The sequence below is a fragment of the Nomascus leucogenys genome, chromosome 5 (genome assembly GCF_006542625.1).
Source record: "Nomascus leucogenys isolate Asia chromosome 5, Asia_NLE_v1, whole genome shotgun sequence".
Taxonomy (NCBI): Eukaryota; Metazoa; Chordata; class Mammalia; order Primates; family Hylobatidae; genus Nomascus; species Nomascus leucogenys.
The window spans coordinates 7407671-7431681 of record NC_044385.1 but is presented as its reverse complement, the minus strand read 5'-3'; the positions used below and the strand labels follow the sequence as shown (position 1 = coordinate 7431681).

The 24011-nt window shown below is 38.3% G+C and overlaps 1 protein-coding gene across 5 annotated transcripts in view; it reads right to left on the bottom strand.

Annotated features, from left to right (window-relative positions):
- Window positions 1-24011, bottom strand: part of RGS7 (regulator of G protein signaling 7) — a 582263-nt gene that overhangs the window by 5984 nt on the left and 552268 nt on the right. For 2 of the 5 annotated variants that reach the window (XM_012506446.2, XM_030812617.1), the window contains exons 16-18: window positions 21207-21296; window positions 19756-19809; window positions 18978-19058 (exon numbers count right to left, since the gene is read on the bottom strand). In XM_012506446.2, the coding sequence (XP_012361900.1) occupies window positions 18984-19058; window positions 19756-19809; window positions 21207-21296 (219 nt within the window). In that variant the 3' untranslated portion in view covers window positions 18978-18983. Of the gene's footprint in view, window positions 1-16158; window positions 16173-18977; window positions 19059-19755; window positions 19810-21206; window positions 21297-24011 lie in introns of all 5 variants that reach the window. The other 3 variants (XM_030812614.1, XM_030812615.1, XM_030812616.1) reach the window with 3 other exon arrangements.

The following is a 24011-nucleotide window of genomic DNA, read 5'->3' as shown; positions in this document are numbered from 1 at the left end:
CAAACAAACAGACAAAACCTCTGTGTGTGGTACAGATTTATCAAATGTGCAATAAGGATATTTGTTTTGTATATTGAGACAACTAAAAGGCAAAGTTGGGTACAACTAACAGTTAACAGATCTTGGGCTGGGCATGGTGGCTCACACCTGTAATCCCAGCACTTTGGGAGGCTGAGGCAGGTGGATCACTTGAGGTCAGAAGTTCAAGACCACCCTCGTTAACATGGTGAAACCCTGTCTCTACTAAATATACAAAAATTAGCTGGGCGTGGTGGCAGTTGCCTGTAATCCCAGCTACTCGGGAGGCTGAGGCTGGAGAATTGCTTGAACCTGGGAGGTGGAGGCTGCAGTGAGCCGAGATCGTGCCATTGCACTCCAGCCTGGGCAACAGAGTGAGATTCCGTCTCAAAAAAAAAAAAAGAGAGATCTTAAGTACAGCACTGAGGTCAAAGCAGACAGCATGGATGCCCAATAGGCCATCTGGATTGGAAGATTTACAGTTGGATCTATTTGTAAACCATGTGCAAATCCTGCCTTATTCACATACGGGAAAGGAAAATGCATAAGCCCTACTCCAGCGCACAAAGAAACGATAGTGTGTATACTTTTGGTTGCTCACTCTATTGCAGTGTATTAAGTTAAAAAGAACACAATCACTTCCAGGGAAGTACACATGGTATGATATTTGCATGTCAGCCATTTTGGAACAATCATTTTCAGTGCAGTTCCTTGGATGCTGTATGGAACCAGCCCCTGCCAATGATCTTTTCCCAATTTTTCCAAATTGAAGAATCTGAGAAATGTTTTTTTAAAACTATTTTTAAAATTTTTCGAGACAGGGTCTTGCTCTGTCACCCAGGTCGGAGTGCAGTGGTGTGACCATGACTCATTGCAGCTTCGACCTCCCAGGCTCAAGTGATCCTCCTGCCTCAGCCTCCCGAGTAGGTGAGACCACAGGTGTGCACCACCACGCCTCGCTGATTTTTTATTTTTAATAAGATGAGGTCTCATTATGTCATCCAGTCTGATCTCAAACTCCTGGGCTCAAGTGATCCTCCCAGCTCAGTCTCTCAAAGTGCTAGGATTACAGGTATGAGACACTGTGCCCGACCAAATCTGAGAAATTTTTATAGCTAAGTTTTAAAGTCTTAATTCCAGAAATTAAAAGGGCTAACAAACCCTATCAATAGCACTTTTAAAAAACCAAATTGCTTACAATAATTTAATAATTCTATGTGAATAATACTTATTTTTAACCCAATGATTACGTATGTGTTACGTGATTTAAACTCTTCCTGTCAGATTCTGAAGGAAACAGATTATAGTGGAAACAGAAATCTATAGAGAAAGACAAATATACTCATAACATAACAAAAACTCAAGATCCTGTGAGATTCTGTAATATCCAGTTAATGGAAATATGCTAGAAGAAGAAGCATATAATCAGTTTCAGGACAAAATAAACCTGAGACTTCAGCTGGCAGGTAAGTGAATAGAGAGCATGGTCCTAGTCTATGATACAATAATTACATAAACAAAGAGCGTTCTCTAGTGTGTCACAATAAAACTTCCCCTCCGCCAAACCAATTCCTTTCTGTCCTAAATGGTTTGTAGAGATTTTGTTATAATTAGGGATAACACCCTCAAAACAAAAATAACAACCTATGTATTTGTCCTTAACTTTTCCAAGTGAGCTATCAAAGGTATAAATTTTAACTGACTTTAAAAACATCACTCTTGGCCTGGGCGCAGTGGCTCATGCTTGTAAACCTGGTACCTTGGGAGATTGAGGTGGGTGGATCTCTTGCAGTCATGAGTTTGAGACCAGCATGGGCAACATGGCAAAACCCTGTCTCTACTTAAAAAAAAAAAAAAAAAATAGCAGGGCATGGTGGTGCATGCCTGTAATCCCAGCTACCCAGGAGGCTGAGACAGGAGAATTGCTTGAACCCAGGAGACAGAGGTTGCAGTGAGCCGAGATTGTGCCGCTGCACTCCAGTCTGGGTGACAGAGCGAGACTCTGTCTCAAAAAAAAAAAAATCATTCTTGGTCTTAAAGTAGTAACAGAAAGTTGATGGTAAGGAGCCCTGAGTCAGTAGGACCCGATGAAGGCCAGGCTCTTAGCTATAGTCTGAGAGCCTGGGGCATTAGGGAGATGGAAGCAACTTCCTACATTCTTCTCCTGCAATCCCTTCTTCACAAAGGAAATAGAAGCTACGTTTGCTTGAGTTACTAAGCCCACTTATTTTATTGCTGTCATAAAAACAGAGTGGCCAGGTGCGGTGATTCATGCCTGTAATCTCAGCACTTTGGGAGGCCGAGGTGGGCGGATCACCTGAGGTCAGGAGTTCAAGACCAGCCTGGCCAACATGGTGAAACTCTGTCTCTACTAAAAAAAAAAAAAAAAAAAAAAAAAAAAAAAAAAAAAAAAAAAAAAAAAAAAAATTAGCCGAGCGTCGTGGCAAGTGCCTGTAATCCCAGCTACTCGGGAGGCTGAGGCAAGATAATCACTTGAACCCGGGAGGCGGAGGTTGCAGTGAGCCAAGATGGCGCCATTGCACTCTAGCCTGTGCTACAAAATCAAAACTCTGTCTTGAAAAAAAACAAAAAACAAAACAAAACAAAAAAAATACAGTAGTCTTTTCTAGTCTACAGGACACTGAAGAGACTGAGCAGAAATAAAGGGCAGATTTTTAGAGGGTGGCTATGAAACAGATGACAGAGAAGACTAGAAAGTTATCAGCATCTTTTAGATTTTTTTTGAGGCCGGGCGCAGTGGCTCACTCCTGTAATCCCAGCACTTTGGGAGGCAGAGGCGGGCAGATCACGAGTTCAGGAGATCGAGACCATCCTGGCTAACACAATGAAACCCCGTCTTTACAAAAAAAATACAAAAAGAATGAGCCGGGCGTGGTGGCAGGCGCCTGTAGTCCCAGCTACTCAGGAGGCTGAGGCAGGAGAATGGCGTGAACCCGGGAGGTGGAGCTTGCAGTGAGCCGAGATTGCTCCATTGTGCTCCAGCGTGGGCGACAGAGTAAGATGCTGTCTCAAAAAAAAAAAAAAAAAGATTTTTTTTTCTGAAAAAAATTTAACCTCCATTTTCGCTATCCTTTTACAATTCCTGCTTGTCTCCAGCCACTGCCTCCAAGTCTCTCCCATATGTTGCTGTAGACTCAAGATGGATATTCTTGAGTGCCTTGTAGGCTGCAGAGACTATGGAGAGGGACCGGGAATAAGAAAGGTAAAATCCTGTCATTGCCTTTCCACTGGTTTATGTGATGATACAGCTGTCTCACCAGACGCTCCACCCCACAGCTATGTTAAAAAGAGCTGATCATATGGTGGTAGAATGAGATGCTATTGGACCAGAGATAGGGCATGTTTTTAGGAGAGTCTGAGCTGAAGGATGTTATCTGTTTGTTATTTTACTCTCATGTTGAAAAATGCCCTTTTTTTCCACTTATTGAACCAGGGATAGGGAGTGCTCTTGGCAGAGTCTAAACTAAGGGATGCTAGATGTTTGTTATCTTACTCTCATGTTGAAAATTCCCGTTTCACTTATAAATATAAACGTCTTTGCCTGGATTTCCAAATCCTTCACTACCTGGGTTCCGTGGCCTTTCAGACTCTTTACTGTCGCCCACGAAGTGGTTCTTTGGCTGGCCCTTGTGCCTGCTGCTCTCTCCACTAGTCACCTGTTTGTGCATGCACCTGTTCAGACCCTATCCACTCTTCAAAGATGAACTTCTTATCTATGTCCTTGCTGAAGCCTTCTAACTATCCCTAAACTCTGCCGGTTTCCTCTTTGAATTCTTCTTGCTGGTAGAACCTGCATTAGTGCTTTTATATGCCTTCTTACATGATTTTGTAAGTCATCTGGCCTGATGAAGTGATAACGGACAGCTGTTAAACAACATTAACATTATAGCAGTCTCCAAATAAGTACTTGATTATTTGTTAAGTGTTGAGCTCCTTGGCTGCAAATCTCATTAAGGGAACAAACTTCTAGAAATCAGGGTAATGAGATTCCAAGGTCTTGGGAAAATTAACTTTTAATTTGGGGGAGGAGAGGCATGGTGGAGAGAGGGATGGGGGTCACTGGTCACACCCTAAATGTTAACAGATTGACTAATAGAATCAGAATATTTTCAAGTAGGCAGGTGCTAAGAAGGAATTCAAGCTAGGCTAGGTGTTTGGGAAGCTCTTGCACGACTTAAATGAAATCAGTTTTTCCAGGTAAACTTACAAGTGAGTTTACTGAAACACAGTGAACAATTTTTATAAAACTGTGGACAGTGGGTGAGTTCCTAGAATGTTAAAGATAAGCTCGAATTCTTTTTTTTTTTTAATCAATGTTGACCAGGTTGGCCTTGAACGTGTAGCCTCGCCACCCCGAGTGCCAGGGCAACCAGCCTGAGCCACAGCGGCTCCCTAGCTCAAATTCTTGAGATTTAAGATGGAAAGGACAAGAGGAAGAGGATTCTGTAGTTAGTTTTGAAACTGTCATACTTAATGTTGAATGCTGAAAAATATTCTAGTACTATGCACTAAAAAGAGATAGCTTATGAACACATATACATTAAGTACTGTCACTCAATTCTCCTAAGAGAATTGAGAAAGAATAAGTATCGCCAACTACTTTCATTTTCTTAAAAATATTTTCCCATAATAAAAGCAGTATATGTTCACTAAAGAAAATGAAGAAAACATAGAAAAACAGAGAAGAAATAAATATTACTTGAAATATGATCATTTACATTCTATTATGTCCTTCTACCTTTTTATACACGGATACATGTTTAAAATTTTTTTTACAAAACTGAAATTATACTGTGCATGGTACTATGTCATACTCTGAGTAACATGTATATTAAAGAGATTACATTTTGTCCAATTACCCATGTTATGGATGTTTCTTCAAAAATAATATTGTTTTACCAACTAAATGCATTAGTTGGTAAGGAAATCAATTTAGAGAGATACAACTAACATTTGGAAAAAAATTAAGTACAGCATACATTTTAAAAATCAGATTGCATTGCACATAAGGGAATGTATTGTTATGCTATTTCAGTTCTATGTACATATAAAAACACACAAATACAGTTTATACAGTAACCATATATATGTACACACACACACATACAAATACGCACAAACACATGTATGTGTTGATCAAATGTGGCTACTCCGGGCACACTGCCCATGGGTTAGCCCTGCTCTGCAAGGAGCAATAGAAAAATTAATATTTTTTAAAAAATGTGTCAAATATGGGTATCATTAAAAGAAACAAAAGCCAATGCTTTAAAATCTAATTTTTAATATTTGTATAACCCTCCAACAGTAGATATAGTTAAGAAATTCACAACTGTTGTACTTTCAGATTGTGTTCTATATTTGACAATTACATAATGCAACAAATATTTTTTATATGTGGGAACATCTGGGGTTTTTTTTAGGATTAAACTACTAGAACTTGAATTACTGATTCAAAGTGAGAGATTTTTTACCTTTTGGCACATTCTGTCAAATTCTACTCGACAAAAGTGATAGCAATTCAGGCTTTTATGAACACTGTATGAGATCACCTATTTTCTTAACCCCTTTCTAATACTAGATGTTATCATATTAACAAAACAAATCTATTTGGAGGAAAAAGCGTGATTGTGCTGCTTTCTGAATTTTACTTGGGTATTAATAACAATAGGTTTTCTTTTTTGTTTTCTCATATATCAATTTACTGTTTGTATTTCTTTTGTCAAAATTGCCTAAGTCCCTCCCTCATTCTTCTAATGGTGTGTTGCTCTTATGACATTATATGTTTGCAAGGAACTCCCTGTAGACCCTATATTACACTTTTGTCTGTCATAGAGATGCTCATTTATTCATTTTAAAAAGGAGTTTACCAGATTTGAGCACAGGAACTTGCTTTAAACAAAAGATCTTCAGCTAAGTAAGGCATGCAGCAGTATTTGCAGTATCTCTGTGATTGAAAAAGAGAAAGATGTGCTTCATAACTAAACAAACAATTACCTTCAAAGTGTGCTATTAGGGCAGTGGAATTCTGTCTTCCTCCCTGTTCCTTATGGCATTTTAATCAGTAATTTGAATGATTAAACTGATGAAATTCTGATAAAATGTATGTATGATCTACATATGATAACCTTGGCTAAAAGACTGAGTAACAAAGAAATACTTCAAAAAATTATGTAAAGCTATAAAAATGAGCTATAACTCACAAGATAAATTTAGTAGATAGAAGGGTAAAGAGCCAACGTACACTAAAGTGAATAAGTAAACAATGAACAAAGAAACCTAGTAGCAAAACACAAAATCAGGGACATGTAATCTCAGAACATGAGAAAAAAAATCCAATTTTTAAAGTATTTTATTTTAAGCCCCAAATGACATTACATGTTGCTCTGGTTGGGGGCTACAGTGGGGAAGTTGATGCAATTTTCAGGTTAGATTTTAAAAGTTATAGTATATGCTGGCTGGGCTGTATCTCAAATATTATGTTCGGTTATGATTATGAGGCCTATTGATGAACTGGAGCACATGTACAAAGTGAGCAAACAGGAGGATGAAAGAACAGGAAATTATTAAATGGGACAACATTAGAAGCTCACTTTCCCATTGTGTCACTCAGATTTAATTTGCTAGCAACATTTAAGACATCTTTATCAAGTCTTTTTGTGTTCAGCTTAGTTTTCACAGAAATATCTTTTTCTTTTTATACTCAAATTTCAACAGGTTTATTTTAATAAAGTACTTAAATGCAATATGCAATAAATTTAATTATAAATAGCTATGGGAACAAATGGAACAAAACAAACAAAAATGGACTCATACTATACAGTTCAATGGGTGGTTGCAGAAATGTGAGGACCTAATTAGACAGCAGCCTCTCAGCTGTGACATTTGTGTGCTCTTGACATTCACCGTGCAGAAAGTGGAGAGCACTGGTATGTCTAGGGCAGTGGTTTTCAAAGTGTCGTCTTAAAATCAGCAGCATCAGCATCACTGAGAATTGGTTAAACATGAAAACTCTTGAATTGGATCCATCAGAAAATGACTTACATAGACTTTCTGAAAGATGGAGTCCAGCAATCTGTGTTATCATGAGCACTCCAGGTGATTCTGATGCATCTCAAGTGAGAACCATGGATGTTCAGTAAGGAGAGATCAGCTGGGAATACTTCTATTTGTGTGATGATTTTTAAACTGTATGGTTTTGGGATGCTTGTAACCAATGTGGAGCAGAGAAAAAGAATATTTCTAATGTAATCAGAGATGAGGTTACATAATCTGCATTTGCCAAGCCCCTGGTGATTTTTGAGGTATGGATAGTCAGACCACACTTAGAAAAATAATGAAGTAGGCAGGGCGCGGTGGTTCACGCCTGTAATCCCAGCACTTTGGGAGGCCAAGGTGGGTGGATCACTTGAGGTCAGGCGTTTGAGACCAGCCTTGCCAACATGGTGAAACCTCCTCTCTACTAAAAGTACAAAAATTAGCCGAGTGTGGTGGCGCATTGTTGTGGGAAGTCAGGGACCCCGAACAGAGGGACTGGCTGAAGCCATGGCAGAAGAATATAAATTGTGAAGATTTCATGGACATTTATTCATTCCCCAAATTAATACTTTTATAATTTCTTACACCTGTCTTTACTGCAATCTCTGAACATAAATTGTGAAGATTTCATGGACACTTACCACTTCCCCAATCAATACCCTTGTGATTTCCTATGCCTGTCTTTACTTTAATCTCTTAATCCCGTCATTTTTGGAAGCTGAGGAGGATGTATGTCACCTCAGGACCCTGTGATGATTGCGTTAACTGCACAAATTGTTTGTAGAGCATGTGTGTTTGAACAATATGAAATCTGGGCACCTTGAAAAAAGAACAGGATAACAGCAATGTTCAGGGAACAAGAGAGATAACCTTAAACTCTGACTGCCGGTGAGCTGGGCGGAACAGAGCCATATTTCTCTTCTTTCAAAAGCAAATGGGAGAAATATCGCTGAATTCTTTTTCTCAGCAAGGAACATCCCTGAGAAAGAGAATGTGTCCCTGAGGGGAGGCCTCTGAAATGACTGCTCTCAGGACGGCTGTCTTTTACAGTCGTAGCTGTGGGATGAAATAAGCCCCGGTCTCCCGTAGCATTCCCAGGCTTATTAGGATGAGGAAATTCCCGCCTAATAAATTTTGGTCAGACTGGTTGTCTGCTCTCAAACCCTGTTTCCTGATAAGATGTTATCAATGACAACGCCTGCCCGAAAACTTCATTAGCAATTTTAATTTCGCCCGTCCCGTGGTCCTGTGATCTCGCCCTGCCTCCATTTGCCTTGTGATATCTTATTACCTTGTGAAGCACGTGATCTCTGTGACCCACACCCTATTCGTACACTCCCTCCCCTTTTGAAAATCACTAATAAAAACTTGCTGGTTTTGCAGCTTGGGGAGCATCACGGAACCTGCCGAGATGTGATGTGTCCCCCGGACACCCAATTTTAAAATTTCTCTCTTTTGTACTCTGTCCCTTTATTTCTCAGACTGGCTGACATTTAGGGAAAATAGAAAAGAACCTATGTGAAATATCGGGGGTGAATTTCACCCAATAGCGCATGCCTGTAATCCAAGCTATTTGGGGGGCTGAAGCAGGAGAATCACTTGAGCCGGGGAGGTAGAGGTTGCAGGGAGCTGAAATCATGCCACTGCACTCCATCCTGGGTAACAGAGTGAGCCTCTGTCTCAAAACCAAAAAAAAAAAAAAAACAAAAGGGAAAGAAAGAAAAAATAACATAGATTTTTTTTTTTTTAATTTATAAATTTGTTTTTTATAGAGGCCAGATCTATTTTGTTGCCCAGGCTCATCTTGAACTCCTGGCCTTAAGTGATCCCCACAACCCCTTGCCTCGGCCTCCCAAAGTGCTGGGATTACAGGCACGAGCCACTGTGCCCAGCCAATGTAGAGATTTTAACTAAGCGAAAGAAAAAGAAAACTTGGGGGAGGTGATGTAAATCACACCTTCAAGCAATTCACTAGTTGTCATCTAGAGGAAGGGCTTGTATTACTCTGTGGTGCCTTCAGGAAATAGAACTAGGATTAATAGTTGGAAGTTACAGAAAAGTGGATTATGGAAGGGATTTCTAAGAGATGGAATGGTCTGCTGTCTATGGGTACCACATCTCAGATACTCAGGAGCTGCCAAATGCTGAATACCCATTTGTCACTGAGCCTACAGAAAAGATTCTTGCAATGGGCTGGGGATTGGACCTGGGGAAATAAGGACCTCTAAGTTCCTTTTCAATGAAACTCCAAAAATTTTATTATTCGCCAGATCTCCTGAAAGTACCTTGAAGATTTACATTTTACAATCAGCAAAGAGAAAGCTCTCCCAATAATCTTTTCTATCTCATGTTAGGAATATATTCTTGTTAGATATTAATGTCTATTTCAGGTGAACAGTGTTGATAATAGGGACTTGTTATTCTCCTTTGTAGTAACTGAGCCCATGTCTATTGGGTAATTTGTTTTTGGCTGATGAAATAGATGAAAAACTTCTTTAATATCAAAATAAAATCTGCATGACTCAATGAGGCAAAAAACTGATGGATGAACTTTTTTTCCCCCAGGAATAATAGAGCATTCTAGAGAATGTATTTTAAATTTCCAGTAACTGCCACAGCCTATTTTAGCAATGCCTTCTGCTGGTTGAAATTACAGGTGTAAGTGGTATATTTAGGATTGTCCAATATGTGTTCCTATTATTCTTAGATACTGGCCATCGACAAAAACAACGACAATAGCCATCAAAATATGGTGCACAATGAAGAGGGCAGGAGATTTTGCCCAATCTGGGCTTGTGTATAGTATCAGCCAAAAACATGAAAAATGCACCAAGGTGTCTGTAGATATACACATAATACGTCCATGCTTATAGATGGATGCAATTTAGATAAAGATGTCTAATGTATCACTATTTTAAATTGTCTATTTTAGTGTCATTGCTTTTTGGGTACTAGCAAAAATTATGGAAAAGAAAAAATTACAACCACAGCTTGTCATCAGTATAAAAACGGCTTTCTTTTCTGAACGATGTTTCATAAAAAAATGCTAATGAGTATATATGATGCTACATGTGTCTTTAGAATAAGCAAGAGAAAAGGAGTAAGAGATGCCTTGTTGATGACCCAGGGCTGCCTAGTAAGTGACCTCACAACTAGAAATAATTAATATATGACTCCACTTTTGGTGGAAATTAAATTTGGACATCATAATAAACCGAAACTTTACATTAACTTAACTTCCATTCATCTTTTTCCTAAATACTTAAAACAAATTTATAAAAATAATGTGCAAATATTACCCTTTAGACCATTGATGGAATTCTGCTTAACTCTTTTTCATTCTATTCAATGCTGTTTAATTCAATGACATAAACTGAGATTGAGAGTTGACCATCTGCAAGGTACTGTGCCAAATGTTGAAATGCTAAGATTACATTACATATAAGATATAAGTCCTATATCTCCTTGCTTTACTGAGCTACAATTTTGTACCCTAATATGAGATTCAGATCATTTTGAATAATAATTCAAGTTCAAATATCATCAAATAAAATAAAAGTGATAATGCAACATAATGAGCTAATGGTCATATATAACATGATTTCAAAGTGAGACAGTGTGACATTTATTTTTCTGCTGTCAAGTCTTCCAGCAAACTTGGTTCAAAAATGTTCTATAAAGTTTATTGGTGCTACAAGTCTTCTTCTTCCTTCATTTCTTCTATGTTACCACCCAAGTTTTTGTTATCATCTAATGTGCAGATGACTACAGTAGCTGCTGATGCTGCAAACACATCCTCCTATCTCTAGATTCTCCTAGCTTGCCCTCATCTGCTGTGTAGATGATGATGGCCCATGTGTAGATCCAGAGCACAGGATATGTTCTTGATTACCTTCTTCTGTACTCTGCTTCTCTAACCGGAAACCTCCACAGTAGTCCTTGCCTGAATTTGCCGTCTTCAGACCCTCTTTCTTGTGCCACCTTTGCTCTGTCTCTCTCTCTCCTGCAGGGCCCCACTGTTTAGTGGGCAGGTCTCTTGCTTAGGCCTTAACTCTTCCTCTCCCTGCCTCCTCTGCACTGTTTTAAGAGAAGCTATCATGATTTATATTAAGGAAGTTAGTGGAAAGCCAGATCTGTTCACTGAACAGTTAACTTGCATGAGCAGAATGAACCAACTTAGGTGCAACTGTTAGTAGTATCCCCAAAGTAGTAATTTGTGTTCATATCTGTCCTTTTGCAAATTATAAGCTTCCTATGAGCAGGGGCTTTGTCTTATCTATCCATTCTCAGAATAAAGTGCCTGGCCCACAGTAGTTTCCCAATAACTGTTTTGTTGTTGTTGTTGGATAAAAGAATCTAGTAGTGCTTGAATACATGGGTGCTCTTGGTTTGTAAACTTATCATACAGAGCCCCCAGGGTGGTCTCTGGCTGAAGCCTCATAGCTACTGGCACACACCCAAGACTTCATATTCATTGGAACACAATACTTTGGGAAATGCTGTAGAAACTTCTGCCCTTGGCATATGTAGCAGCGGAGGGTGACATTTCCCACTGTGGGGAGTGTCTACTCAGCAGTCCCACAGCATTCCATAGGAACCCCCAGGGCTGCACTGGACACTCTGACAAAAACCCATGATACAATTCAGAGCTCACAGAACTTGAGCAGCAACTTAAGAACTACTTAACGATGCTACCAGGGGAAAATGAAAATATATTGTCTGAACTCAATTAGGCTACAAGGTCTGATACATTGCACACCAATCGATTTACATCATGCTGCAGGGAAACTAAAATTGTTTTCTCAGGCAAGTTATCACCACCAGTTTCAATAAAATAAGATGGATAGCCATATCTGCCAACTACAAAATGACAAATGAAATGGTTTCAGGTCCATAGCAGAAGAAAGAGGAGAAAATAGTTCATCTCTGAGCAGACACACTTCGTATGCTTGCTGGTAATATCTGTGGTGGGGAAACTCAATGGCCAGTTTATAAATTATTTTCACTGAAGGTGTAGTTCTTGCTCTGTCACCCAGGCTGGAGTGCAGTGGCGCGATCTCGGCTCACTGCAAGCTCTGCCTCCCCGGTTCATGCCATTCTCCTGCCTCAGCCTCCCGAGTGGCTGGGACTACAGGTGCCCGCCACCACGGCCAGTTAATTTTTTTTTTTTGTATTTTTAGTAGAGACGGGGTTTCACCATGTTAGCCAGGATGGTCTCAATCTCCTGACCTTGTGATCAGCCCACCTCAGCTTTCCAAAGTGCTGGGATTACAGGTGTGAGCCACCGTGCCCGGCCATAGTAGGAATTTTTAAGCGTAGTTTACCTATATTAGTGTATCTGTAATCCCAAGCAACAGAATCGATAGCACTCAACCCTAAAATAATATGCACAAAGGCTTTCTTTAAGGTAAATTCACAGGGCAGAGATATAAAATCAAAACCTTCCTTCTCGTAGGTTCCAAGTCTGCTTGTGTCCTATGATGAATGTTTTGTGAACCAGATAATCTGCCTCATTATGATAGGTGTTTGTGTCAACTGAGGATCTGACTCACTCTCTGGAGCTCTTACCATGCCCACAACTTCATTAATATATATTTAATCTAGAAAATGACCTTTCTGAATACTCTAAGGCTTGTCTCTACTTTATTGTGGTAGAAATTGATACCAAGAGAAGTGAAAGTAAGGACAGCCAAGCTGTCTTTTTTAACCACAAAGAGTATCACATAACCTGACACTTAGTCAAAACTTAATACCTGTTGATGAATGAATGATTTAGAAACTAGTATAATGGTAAATAAAAACAATGATATAAATGTAGCAGATGCGTGGATCCCGGGCCACCAGGTCAATTTTCTCTATTGGGATTATTTATGGAGAACAAATCCAGTGGCAAGTTTATATATTTTCTTTTTAGTTGTCCTAGGACCCTTTCCAAAATAGCCTATTTGCACTAATGTGCATGTAGGTCCAATCAATCAAGTCCAGAGTGTTCAGCCAGGAGTGACACGGCTCAATCCCGAACAGAACCAAGGTCCATCCCAAATGTGCCAGAATGGGCAGCTGAGGGACTGCCCAGGTAGATTCGACACTGCACTGCACTGCACTGCTCCTACCCTGGCTCCATAGCTGGGCTGGGGCTGTGATTCCCAGTCGTGGCACCGGTATTATTCACAGGTTTACACTGCACACAGAGGGCAGTTCCCAGCTTATAGTTTTATAAGTTTTATAGGTTATTAGAATATGGAAAGAAATCTCACACTAGAGTTTACATTTAATAAAATCCAAGTTAAGCTGGGCGCGGTGGCTCATGCCTGTAATCCCAGCACTTTGCGAGGCCAAGGCAGGCAGATCACCTGAGGTCGGGAGTTCGAGACCAGCCTGACCACCATGGAGAAACCCTGCCTCTACTAAAAATATGAAAAATTAGCCGGGCCTGGTGGCGCACGCCTGTAATCCCAGCTACTTGGAGGCTGAGGCAGGAGAATTGCTTGAACCCGGGAGGCAGAGGTTGCCGTGAGCCGAGATCACGCCATTGCCCTCCAGCCTGGGAAACAAAAGTGAAACTCCGTCTAAAAAAAAAACACAAAAAACAAACAAAGAAAAACCAGGTTAAAAATCATTTGACTGAGAACTAGAAACTATCAACGTCTTCCACAGTGTCTTTAAAAAAAGCAATATAAGCTTCCCAGAAAGTAGCCACAGTTCTTCACTGACTGAAGACTAATTGGTAGTGGAGGTCTGTCATTAATGTGTAACACGTTGGTTTTGGAAATCAGGAATACAACATCTGATTCCCGCCTTCCAGAATAAGTTATTTTTCCCTTTAGTGTATGCTCTTGCATGAAGGAAAAAATAAAGATGCAAAAGAGATGAAAAGAGATGAATAGATACGTCTTCCCTTGTAAATTTACATTCCATTTAACTAAGTAGTTCAATTTTTTATAAAAAGAAAATCAATATATAACTTAGATTTCATCATACTTTGACCTATAAAAGCAATAAATAAATAAATAAGCAACAACCTAAATGTTCATTAATAGATGATCAGAAGAATTACAGGGCATATCCATTCAAAGGAATTTTGTGTGGTTAATAAGTAGAATCAGGTAGAAGAATAGTCAATTATTTGGAAGACATTTACAATGCGTTTTAAGTGAATAATGTTTCAAAAGAATATTTAAATACAATTCAAATTCTTAAATATTTATATTTATTTGTGCAAAATGCTAATTGGAGCTATGTCTGGGTAGAGAGAGTCGTCTAGAGGTGAAACTGAGGTTCAGCAGTTAAAATAATTTTTTTATTTATTGTTATTATTATTATTATTGTAGAGACAGAGTCTCACCATGTTGCCCAGGTTGGTCTTGAACTCTTGGCCTAGAGCCATCCTCCCACCTCAGCCTCCCAAAGTGCTGACATTACGGGCATGAGCCACTGTGCCTGGCCTTAAATGATATTTTAAAATTCACATGGCGAGAAAATACAGGACCAGGTTTCAAACCTAAATAGAAACACATCAAATTCCTTGGCCCAGGCTCTTTTTACCATGTAACCACTTATATATAATCTGCATAAGGCTGTATTAACCAGTGATTCCACAGTGGGCTTAGATAAATCATTTAATTTTATTTAATCAAAAGAACACTCTAAAAGAACTAAGTATTGTATCTTTTCATTTTATATTTCAATAAAGAGGATTTACATTTAAATTTGCTCCTATCAACATTTAAACAATTGAGTTACACAGTTAAAAACAGATCTGGGCCGGGCACAGTGGCTCGTACCTGTAATCCCAGCACTTTGAGAGGCTGAGGCGGGTGGATCACTTGAGGTCAGGAGTACAAGACCAGCCTGGCCAACATGGTGAAACTCCGTCTCTACTAAAATACAAAAAATTAGCCGGGTGTGGTGGCGGGCGCCTGCAGTCCCAGCTACTCAGGAGGCTAAGGCAGGAGAATTGTTTGACTCAGGGAGGCAGAGGTTGTAGTGAGCGGAGATTACGCCACTGCACTGCAGCTGGGTGACAGAGTGAAATTGTGTCTCAACAACAACAACAAAACAAAACAAAACAACAACAACAACAACAAAACAGATCTGATCCTAAAGATCAACTGATTTCAGAGCCCACCCACTCCTGTTAAATTTCTCTCACAGAGTCTCCACAACTTCCGGTCATTCTTCGCAGTCTCCAGAGCAGTTAGGAGCTCAATGCACCAGCACAAATATACCAGGACAGAGAGAATGGGATAGCCAAGGAGGCATCATCTTTTTTCTATTGATTCTTTTAAAGTCTCTACAGATAATTGTCTTAATTAAGATAGGGTGAAAATATTTCCAAAAAGAGATTAGATTAGGTGAATCCCTGGGCGTTCAACATCAATACTTTCTAATATTCATTTTTACTTTTCTACTTTTGTAGCCCAGAGCCAGGCTGATTTAATTTCCACTTCACACAAAGACAAGACAGGAGGTGAGTCACACAGTCAGCACTTGATTATGAATCTTGATTGAAGGTGTGGCTAATCAGTCATCCTACCCTGTTTTTCCTTTGTTTTCTATCTGTCCCTCCTTAATGTTTGTGTAGCAGACAGATGTTATGGTTTTTCTTATCTTATCATGTTATCTTATTTTTTGAGACAGAGTTTCGCTTTTGTCACCTGGGTTGGAGTGCAATGGCATGATCTCTGCTCACTGCAACATCCGCCTCCTGGGTTCAAGCGATTTTCCTGCCTCAGTATCCCAAGTAGCTGGGATTACAGGTGTGCACCACCACACCTGGCTAATTTTTGTATTTTTAGTAGAGACAGGGTTTCACCATGTTGGCCAGGCTGGTCTTGAACTCCTGACCTCAGGTGATCCACCCGCCTCGGCCTCTCAAAGTGCTGCGATTACAAGCGTTAGCCACCATGCCCAGCAGATGCTATGATATTTTAATGGCTGAAAAAGTGGTGTCAGATTTGATGATGTTGATGAAGAAAATAATTTCATAATTCTTAAAGCATATGAACTTTTTTGAAAGAGAATAAAGTCAACTTAATAACATTTAAAGGTATGAGAGGACACAGTAACCCTTGAAAGACCAACCTTAAGAGACTTCTCTGATAGCAAGAAAAATAAAGAAATAAAAGAGTAAACAACAACAAATGAAAAGGAGCTTTCTTGAGACAACAAACCACAATGCAGGCATTACACAAATGTGAGTTATTTTTATCCTACCCATTTTGGGATTAATGAAAAGAATAAGAATAATCTATAAAGAGTAATGAATGTAAAGTAAAAGAAAAAGCTTGCTTCCAGTTCCGGCTCTAACGCTCAACAGCTGAGAGAGATTGGCGAAGGTGACCTCACCTCACTATTACCCCATTTTTTTTGTCTGTGAAAAAAGGTGATACTTGCCTGACTACCTCCCAGGATTGTTGTGCATGTAAACAATGACCAAAACAACAACATAACACACAAAAAGGAGTCTATATTTTTTGGAAGACTGAAAGTGCAATGCAATCCTCAGCTGTTTGTTCTAATTTTTCTCTAAAGTGCTAGTAAGTGTTTATGAGTCTGGGTAACTAACAAAAACTCCTCTGCAAAAGCTGGCTAGCAAAATATTTTTGTCTCTGGGCTGAAACAAAAACAACAATGCCATTTTTCTAACCTCGGTTATAAAAACCCTAGGCTGGAACATGTAAATCAACTTACTAAAATAGGCATGCATTGGAAATGGACTCAGACTGGGGAGGCGGGTATCATCAGGTGGCAAGATTTATTTATTTTTTGTCAGTTGGGAGAATGTCAAAGAGCAGGGTGGATCCATGGAAATAGCATTGGGGAACAAAATACATTTGGAGTCAGTCCTAGCTCCTTCGCTGACTATGTGACTCTGGGAAAATTATGCACCGCCTTTGACCCTTTAAATTTCTTACCTACAAAATGGGTAAAATAATGGCTATAATAATACCTACCTTACAGGGTCAGCATATGGATTAAATTAGATGATATTATGAAGTGCCCAGTGCAGAGCCTGGTAATGGCAGATATTCAATGAATATGAGTTTTTCCCCATTGTTTTCCTAGGCTACATACTTGTTTACTATTTTCCCCTATTCCATTTCTTTCTTGGATACTGTTGACCTTGTAGCCTCCCTGTATGTACCAGAGCAACCTGTGTAGAGGATTCCTTTAAAATATTTACATAAATTCCATCTTTACTCCATTAAGTCTATCTGATTATAATAAAATCACTCATTCTTTATCTTACATTAAATTATTTTATTGATCCTATAAAGGTGTCTCATAAAATTTAGTATGTAAAGATCTAAGATGCTTGATACAGCTGCCGACCCTTAAGTTATAAAATATAGAACACCAAACCAAGGGGAAATTCAGAGAACCTTTCTAATTTCCTTACTCCATTTCTTCTGAATAACACCCAAATAAAAGTATTAAATAAAAAAGATTGCATTTTATTTTCCTGGATGGAAAAGGATTAACACTAAGCAACAGTGTCTGAAAGTTATTATTATGTGTGTGTGTGTGTGTGTCTATGTTTGTGTGTGTGTGTGTGTGTGTGTGTGTGCATGGATGGTACTCAACTTCTTTTCCTTCAGTAATTCCAGTTTTGTTTTGTTTTTTTTTCACGTCTCTTTAAGAAGGTGGTTGCTCTTCTTGGTCTAGTGAAATCCTATAAATTCAGTTAAATGTAACTTCTGGGAATTCTCAGATTACATATGGGCCCTCCCTCCTCACCCTAACACCCAGTAGAAGTTGTTTATCTTTCCCTTGTACATCCTAACATTTTGTCTATACCACTGGGTACCTTTGAAATCAAGCTCTACCATGGATATCCAACCTTTTGGCTTCCCTAGGCCACATTGCAAGAAGAATTATCTTGGGCCACACATAAAATACACTAACACTAATGACAAATAATCTTAAAAAAAAGGTCCGTGCATAATTTTTATAACATCTACCACCACAGATAAGCAAAAAAGTCCTTGCATTCAAAGGGTTGGACATGGCTGCAAGTCTATACTTTCTACATGGTCCCAAGACATAGCACACAGTTTAGAATAGAGGTGGCATTTGTGTGAATTTTGATTGAAGGTGTGGATGATCAGTCCTCCCTTCCCCTTATTTCCTATTGGCCCTTTCTTAAAGTTTGCAGTGTGTGACCATATGGTACTATTTCAAGAGTTTGAGAAGTGGGTTAGATATGATGTTGGAAGAAAGACAACCATTTGACTTCCCCTTTCCATCTTCCCCAGGTTACATCACTATTTTAGATCATATCACAGAAATTTCCATTGTAATTTCAAGAACAGTATATTCTGTCAGCATTACATTTGAAAAGGATTAACTTGAAATGCCTCTTAAACAATACACAGAGTACCTTATATTATCTGATCGTCACTTTCTCCAGCCAAATCTTGGAGAATTTTTTGACATTGTCTTTATTGCCCCATGGTGACTTATGAGGCATGCTTCAGAAAATTCTGTATTAAAGAACAGAGGTTCCAATAGTGCCAGCCAAAATTTCATAAAGTTTATTTACAATGTGATTAATTTCTGGAGTCCGTCATTCTCCATTCCTTTAATTCATGCAATCACATTGAATGTTCACAGTATATATTACTGTTCAAATTCTTTCAAATACTCTGTGTACCGTTGCAATGGTAATTCACAAGTAGAACTGAATAACATTCCCCACCACAAGGATCCTTGAAGGAAACTGAAAACAAAAGCCATATCTTTGTTGAATCCAGTTTGCTCACATTTCAACACACATAACTCCACTGAACTGGCCATCACAGCAAAAGCCACAACACACACACACACAGCAGCATGGAGCTAAACCACACAACTCAACAGACAATGCAGACAAACTTGAGTATAAACCAAGATTTTTCTACCTCTTTTCATAACAGGTTAGTGCTGGCCCTCAGTGTTGGTGTACAGTTTTTATGGCATGGGAAAATAGGGATGTTTCTGCCCTATAAAAATAAATGTGTTGAAGGCTTTAGTTTGAGCTTACACAATGTCAGAAAGTTCCAAAGGCACTGGCACAATACAAAAAAATCTTACAAACAAATATATATCATCAAAACACACGGCAAGATACTAAGAAAACACTGGTAGGAAAACTACTGGTTTCTTAGGTGATTTATGCAACAGTTTTCAACACCTTCCTGAAAAATAAGGGTCTTTGGTGGGGCATATCTTGTCACCAACCACCACTCATATAAAATCTTTAACTTTAAACTGCTCAGTAGACCCTCTGCAGAAGTAAAAAGCATAGAACCCTCATTGTTCTTAATATTTTAAGCCTCAGGAAGGGCTAAGGGAAAGACCATAGAAATACATGCACTATCTTTAACAAAGAAAGGAATACAAGGAATAAAAATAAAATATAAAGAATAATTATTATTCCTTCCTTTTATATGTTGTAATATAAACTTCTTTCCAAACTTTAATTCTGTACAGATACTTGTTCATATAACATCTTTTTCTACTCTGGAAAGGGATGGGACAGAAAGATAAGCAGAAAACATGAAGTTCTGAATTTGAATAAAAGAAACACTTTTGCTGTTACATCAAGAATGCAAGGTGGGCAACAGGGCTAGAAATAGGGAAATGGGAAAAATTTCATTGGACTTAATGATTCATAATTCCTCAAAAAATTAAACTTACCACATTCTGTGCAAATTTTTCAAAAGATGTTCTGCGATCCATTGAGTTTCCAGACTTACGTATGTGGGGTAGGATAGGGTGAAGGGAAATAAGGGAAGATTAAAAAAAAGAAAGAAAGCAAGGAAAACAGAGCAGAAAAAGACAGGATAATGAAATGATGCAACACCAAATCCATGTTCTAAATCAGAAGGCCCATAGAGGTTGGAGAGCCGCCGAGGGACAGGCTTCTTCTCACAGGACATGGGCTCTGCTTACACTAAAATCTTTCCTTGTACAAACAAAATGGTGTGATTCAGGCAAAATCAAATTAAGCCAAAATGAAGTAGATATGTGAAGCCTTTATACTGACATTTACAGAGCCTAAATATTTAAAAATCTAGCAGCATATCCTCAGAATTTCCTCAAAACTTTTATCAAAAAAAATTTCTGTTGACATCATCATTAATTCTATAGAGCATTAATGTCTAATAGAACTTTCCAAAAGGATGGAAATCTCATTCTATGCTGTCCATTACAGAAGCCCCTAGCTGTGGTTATTGAGCACTTGAAATTTGGCTAGAACGTTATATAATTTTAATTAACTAAGATTTAAACAGTCCCATGTGGCTAGTGACTGCTGTACTGGATAGTGTTACTACAAAGTATCCATTTCCAGTTGTAAAGGCAACGGACTTTTAAAAATCTTATTAGCCTACATGATGATCATGAACTACACAAAACTATAATTTAAACTCAGAGTTTCAAGAAGCTATGAACTATTTTAACATTAAAAATAATGAATGACGTTGATGTTTATGTCCAGGTTTTCTTTTCCCTGTTACATTGATTACATAAGGAGTTATGAACAGAGAGACATCGATTATTAACATTGTTGAATAATGAGGTCTACTACAATGCTCCCATAATGTGCTTGGCTACCATGCTAGGTGTATAAAATTCATCACAGGGATATTAAGTGATTCAGGATAAATGCCAAAGAAAAATATTTGGAAGCAAACATTCCTACATTTTGTCGTCTATTATTGAAAAGGGTGAGTCTACTTTCAGTTATGAGGCCTGTAGTTCAAAACATACATTCTAGCTTACCAAACAAAGAAACCTCTCTTCAAGTTTTTGACCTAATGACTTTGTTACTTTCTTTTCTTTATTGTAACTTTGATTCCATGAAACTAGGCATACAGAAGACTAACATGAAACATGAAAACAGCTTCTAATAAATTTTGCAAAGCATGAACATCTGCAGAAACAAACAAACAGAAAGTAATACAATAAGCAATAAACAAACAGAAACAACTTAAATGGCCCTTATAAAATGCAAAGGTTTGGGGGAGGGTCTTGGAGTATGTTCACTTACCATTAGTCCAATACCCTGGATTCAGCAGAGGTAATTACTCCAAATAATTATAACTGAGAACTAGGTCAAGAAAAAACAACTCACAAAAAACCAGTACCTTTTTCTTTGCCTGTAGAAGCTCCTGATAGGCACTGGATCTTATAAAACGTGGGTATGAATCACTTTTCATCAGTTTGTAAATGTGCTCCTAAAAAGAAATAATGGTTGAGGTGCTTCTTTACTATTTCTTGGGAAAAGTAAAATATCATGATGTCACACATGGCTAAAGAACACATCTAGTAGCAGCTAAAAATAGTAATAACAATGCCAATTAGGATACCTTCTATTTACAGGACATTTAGATCTTCAAATTCATTATCTCATTCATGGGTCATTGCTTAAATTGGTTTAGGAGCTACTGAGGAGGCAAATCACATGCAGTCATTTAAAAAATGGAATTTGATTAATAAAATGTCATAAAATAACCTCAAATCAAGTTGTTGACTTATATAGATCACTAGAGAATATAACTAAATTTGCTGTCTCTTAAAATTACTCCAGGCCTGAAGTGGGTAATGTTAACTCAGACTGAGTCATCATCCTGAATACCTTTGGCCCCTACATTTACTGGGAGGGTGCCAACTGCCCGGAAGAATCGCATCATCTTACAAATTGCATGGAAAATTGTCTTCCACACCCACTTTGGGTCAGAGCACAAGTCCAAAAATAAATTTTGTGATATTTAATTGCTAAATCTCCAAATTTGTGTGCTCTCTCTTATGACTTACTCAGTGACAGATTAGGTAAATATTTGATCATTTGCCCCTAAGAAGTTTGCAATATTCTGTTTTGATGATGAATTTTGGTAGACAAGGAAGCCAAAAAAAAAAAAAAAAAAAAGGAAAAAGGTACTCATTCAATTCAATCTTGACCCAATCTAGGGAGGTTCCACTCTGGTGTACCACAGCTCAGGGAGCTAACATGTGCCTTGATCTTCCTACTCTAGTGAAATATCAGTTAGGCGTAGAGCTTGGAACTATTGGAGAGTATTCTGAATGCCCCAATTTTCTTTTCTTTTTTTTTTTCTTGAAGAAAATACATTTCAAGAAATGACTCCAGTTCTCTGGTCTTAAACACAATAGCAATAATTTGAAGTTACTTTAAATTCATTTAAAGACATTCAGGATTAAGTCTCAAGACTCAGCCCAAGGGTGATCTTCAAAGGGTGTTAAGTTTGGAACTGTATGGGAATTTGTCTGAAAAGTAGAGCAATGGCTGGTTTTGGAGTTTAGCATTTTGAGATTCAGATTCTACCTTGCTCAAGAACTATCACTTACAAATAGGATAAATATAGGCCAACTTTTTCATCTCTCTGATCCTTAATTTTCTAATCTATAAAATAGCATTGTTGTGATGATTAAAGGAATAATAAATATGTAGTGAAGCATGGGGTGTGGATAGTAAGTGCTCAAATATACTTGGGTATATGGCAGGCACTCTTTTAAGTGCTTTCCTGTATTAGTTAATGTAAGCCTTACAAAACCCCTATGGGGTTGGTAACCATTATGTCCATTTTACAGGTGAAGAAACTGAGGCGTGGAGAGGTGGTCATGGAGCAGAGCTGAAAGCAGAACCCAGGCAATTTAGCTTACGATAGGATTTTTTTAAAAAACCACAAAAAAACTAGAATTAAATATCTGAGCTTAACTGAAAAAGAAATCTAGGGCCAAGTGGTATTGTTTTCTATAGAATTTTTTTTTTCTGTAAGAAAAGAGGATCCTCTTAGGCAAGAATATTTTTAAATGACACTGATAACTAAAAAAATGTTCTCTTTTAAACCTCAGGAAGGGCATTCCAAACATTTCACACATTATTGGCCCTAGAAAGATGCTCGACATTTTATCTTGGACTGAAAGAAAGAAAAGTCAGCAGAGAAGTGGGCAGCAGGGCCAGTTTCCGGCCTGCTCTCTGTCCTGTGTCTCTCTAGAGTGTAATTATTCCTACATTGGAGACCATGGCTGAACCACATGGGATAGGTATCCAGTTAGCTGTTAAAATTCATGTTAGTTTACTACACAGTTGCTGATTTCTTTAAATGAAAGCCAAGGAGAAATATATTTTCTATAGAGAGTGGAAATAAGGAAGGATATTCGTGTATCTCATTCTTCATCTTCTATATTTTATTTTAGTAATGTGTGTTTTTTAAAAGGTACTTTTTAGAATTAATAGTCTTCTCCAAAAGAAGTTTAAGAAGTTATGAAGCATGCACATTCTGATTTAAAAACCAACTTCAACACATCATTAGGGAGTGGGTGCAGTGGCTTATGCCTGTAATCCCAGCACTCTGAGAGGTTAAGGTGGGAGGATTGCTTGAGCCCAGGAGCTGAAGACCAGCCTGGGCAACATAGGGAGACCCACCCTGTCTCTACAAAAAAAAAAATTAAAAAAATTAGCCAGGCATGGTGGTGCATGCCTGTGGTCCCGGCTACTTGGGAGGCTGAGGTAGGAGGATTGCTTAAGCCTGGGAGGTGGAGGCTATAGTGAGCCATGATCCTGCCACTGTAGGTAACAGAGAGAGACCTTATTTCCTAAAATAAAATAAAATAAAACACCACATTATTAGGAAACACTATCCCCTCGTTACAAGTTTATTTTTCTTCTTAAGTATCAACATTTTTTGAGAGAAGGCAGAAATTCAAGTTGTTTCTACAAAGGGAATTAAGATCCAGTTTGAGAAAAGATGACTAAAAATTTGTCTTAGGAAGTTAGAATCAGTTTTCTTTATTTTTTCTTTCTGTAGGCTAAAAAATTAACTTGAAAATTTAAGAAATGTCAGAATATACTGTTTGATTTTTTTTTCACCAGAGATAAAACTGGTTTGAGTTTGACATAACTTTAGGCTAATTCAGTTTGAATAATTTAT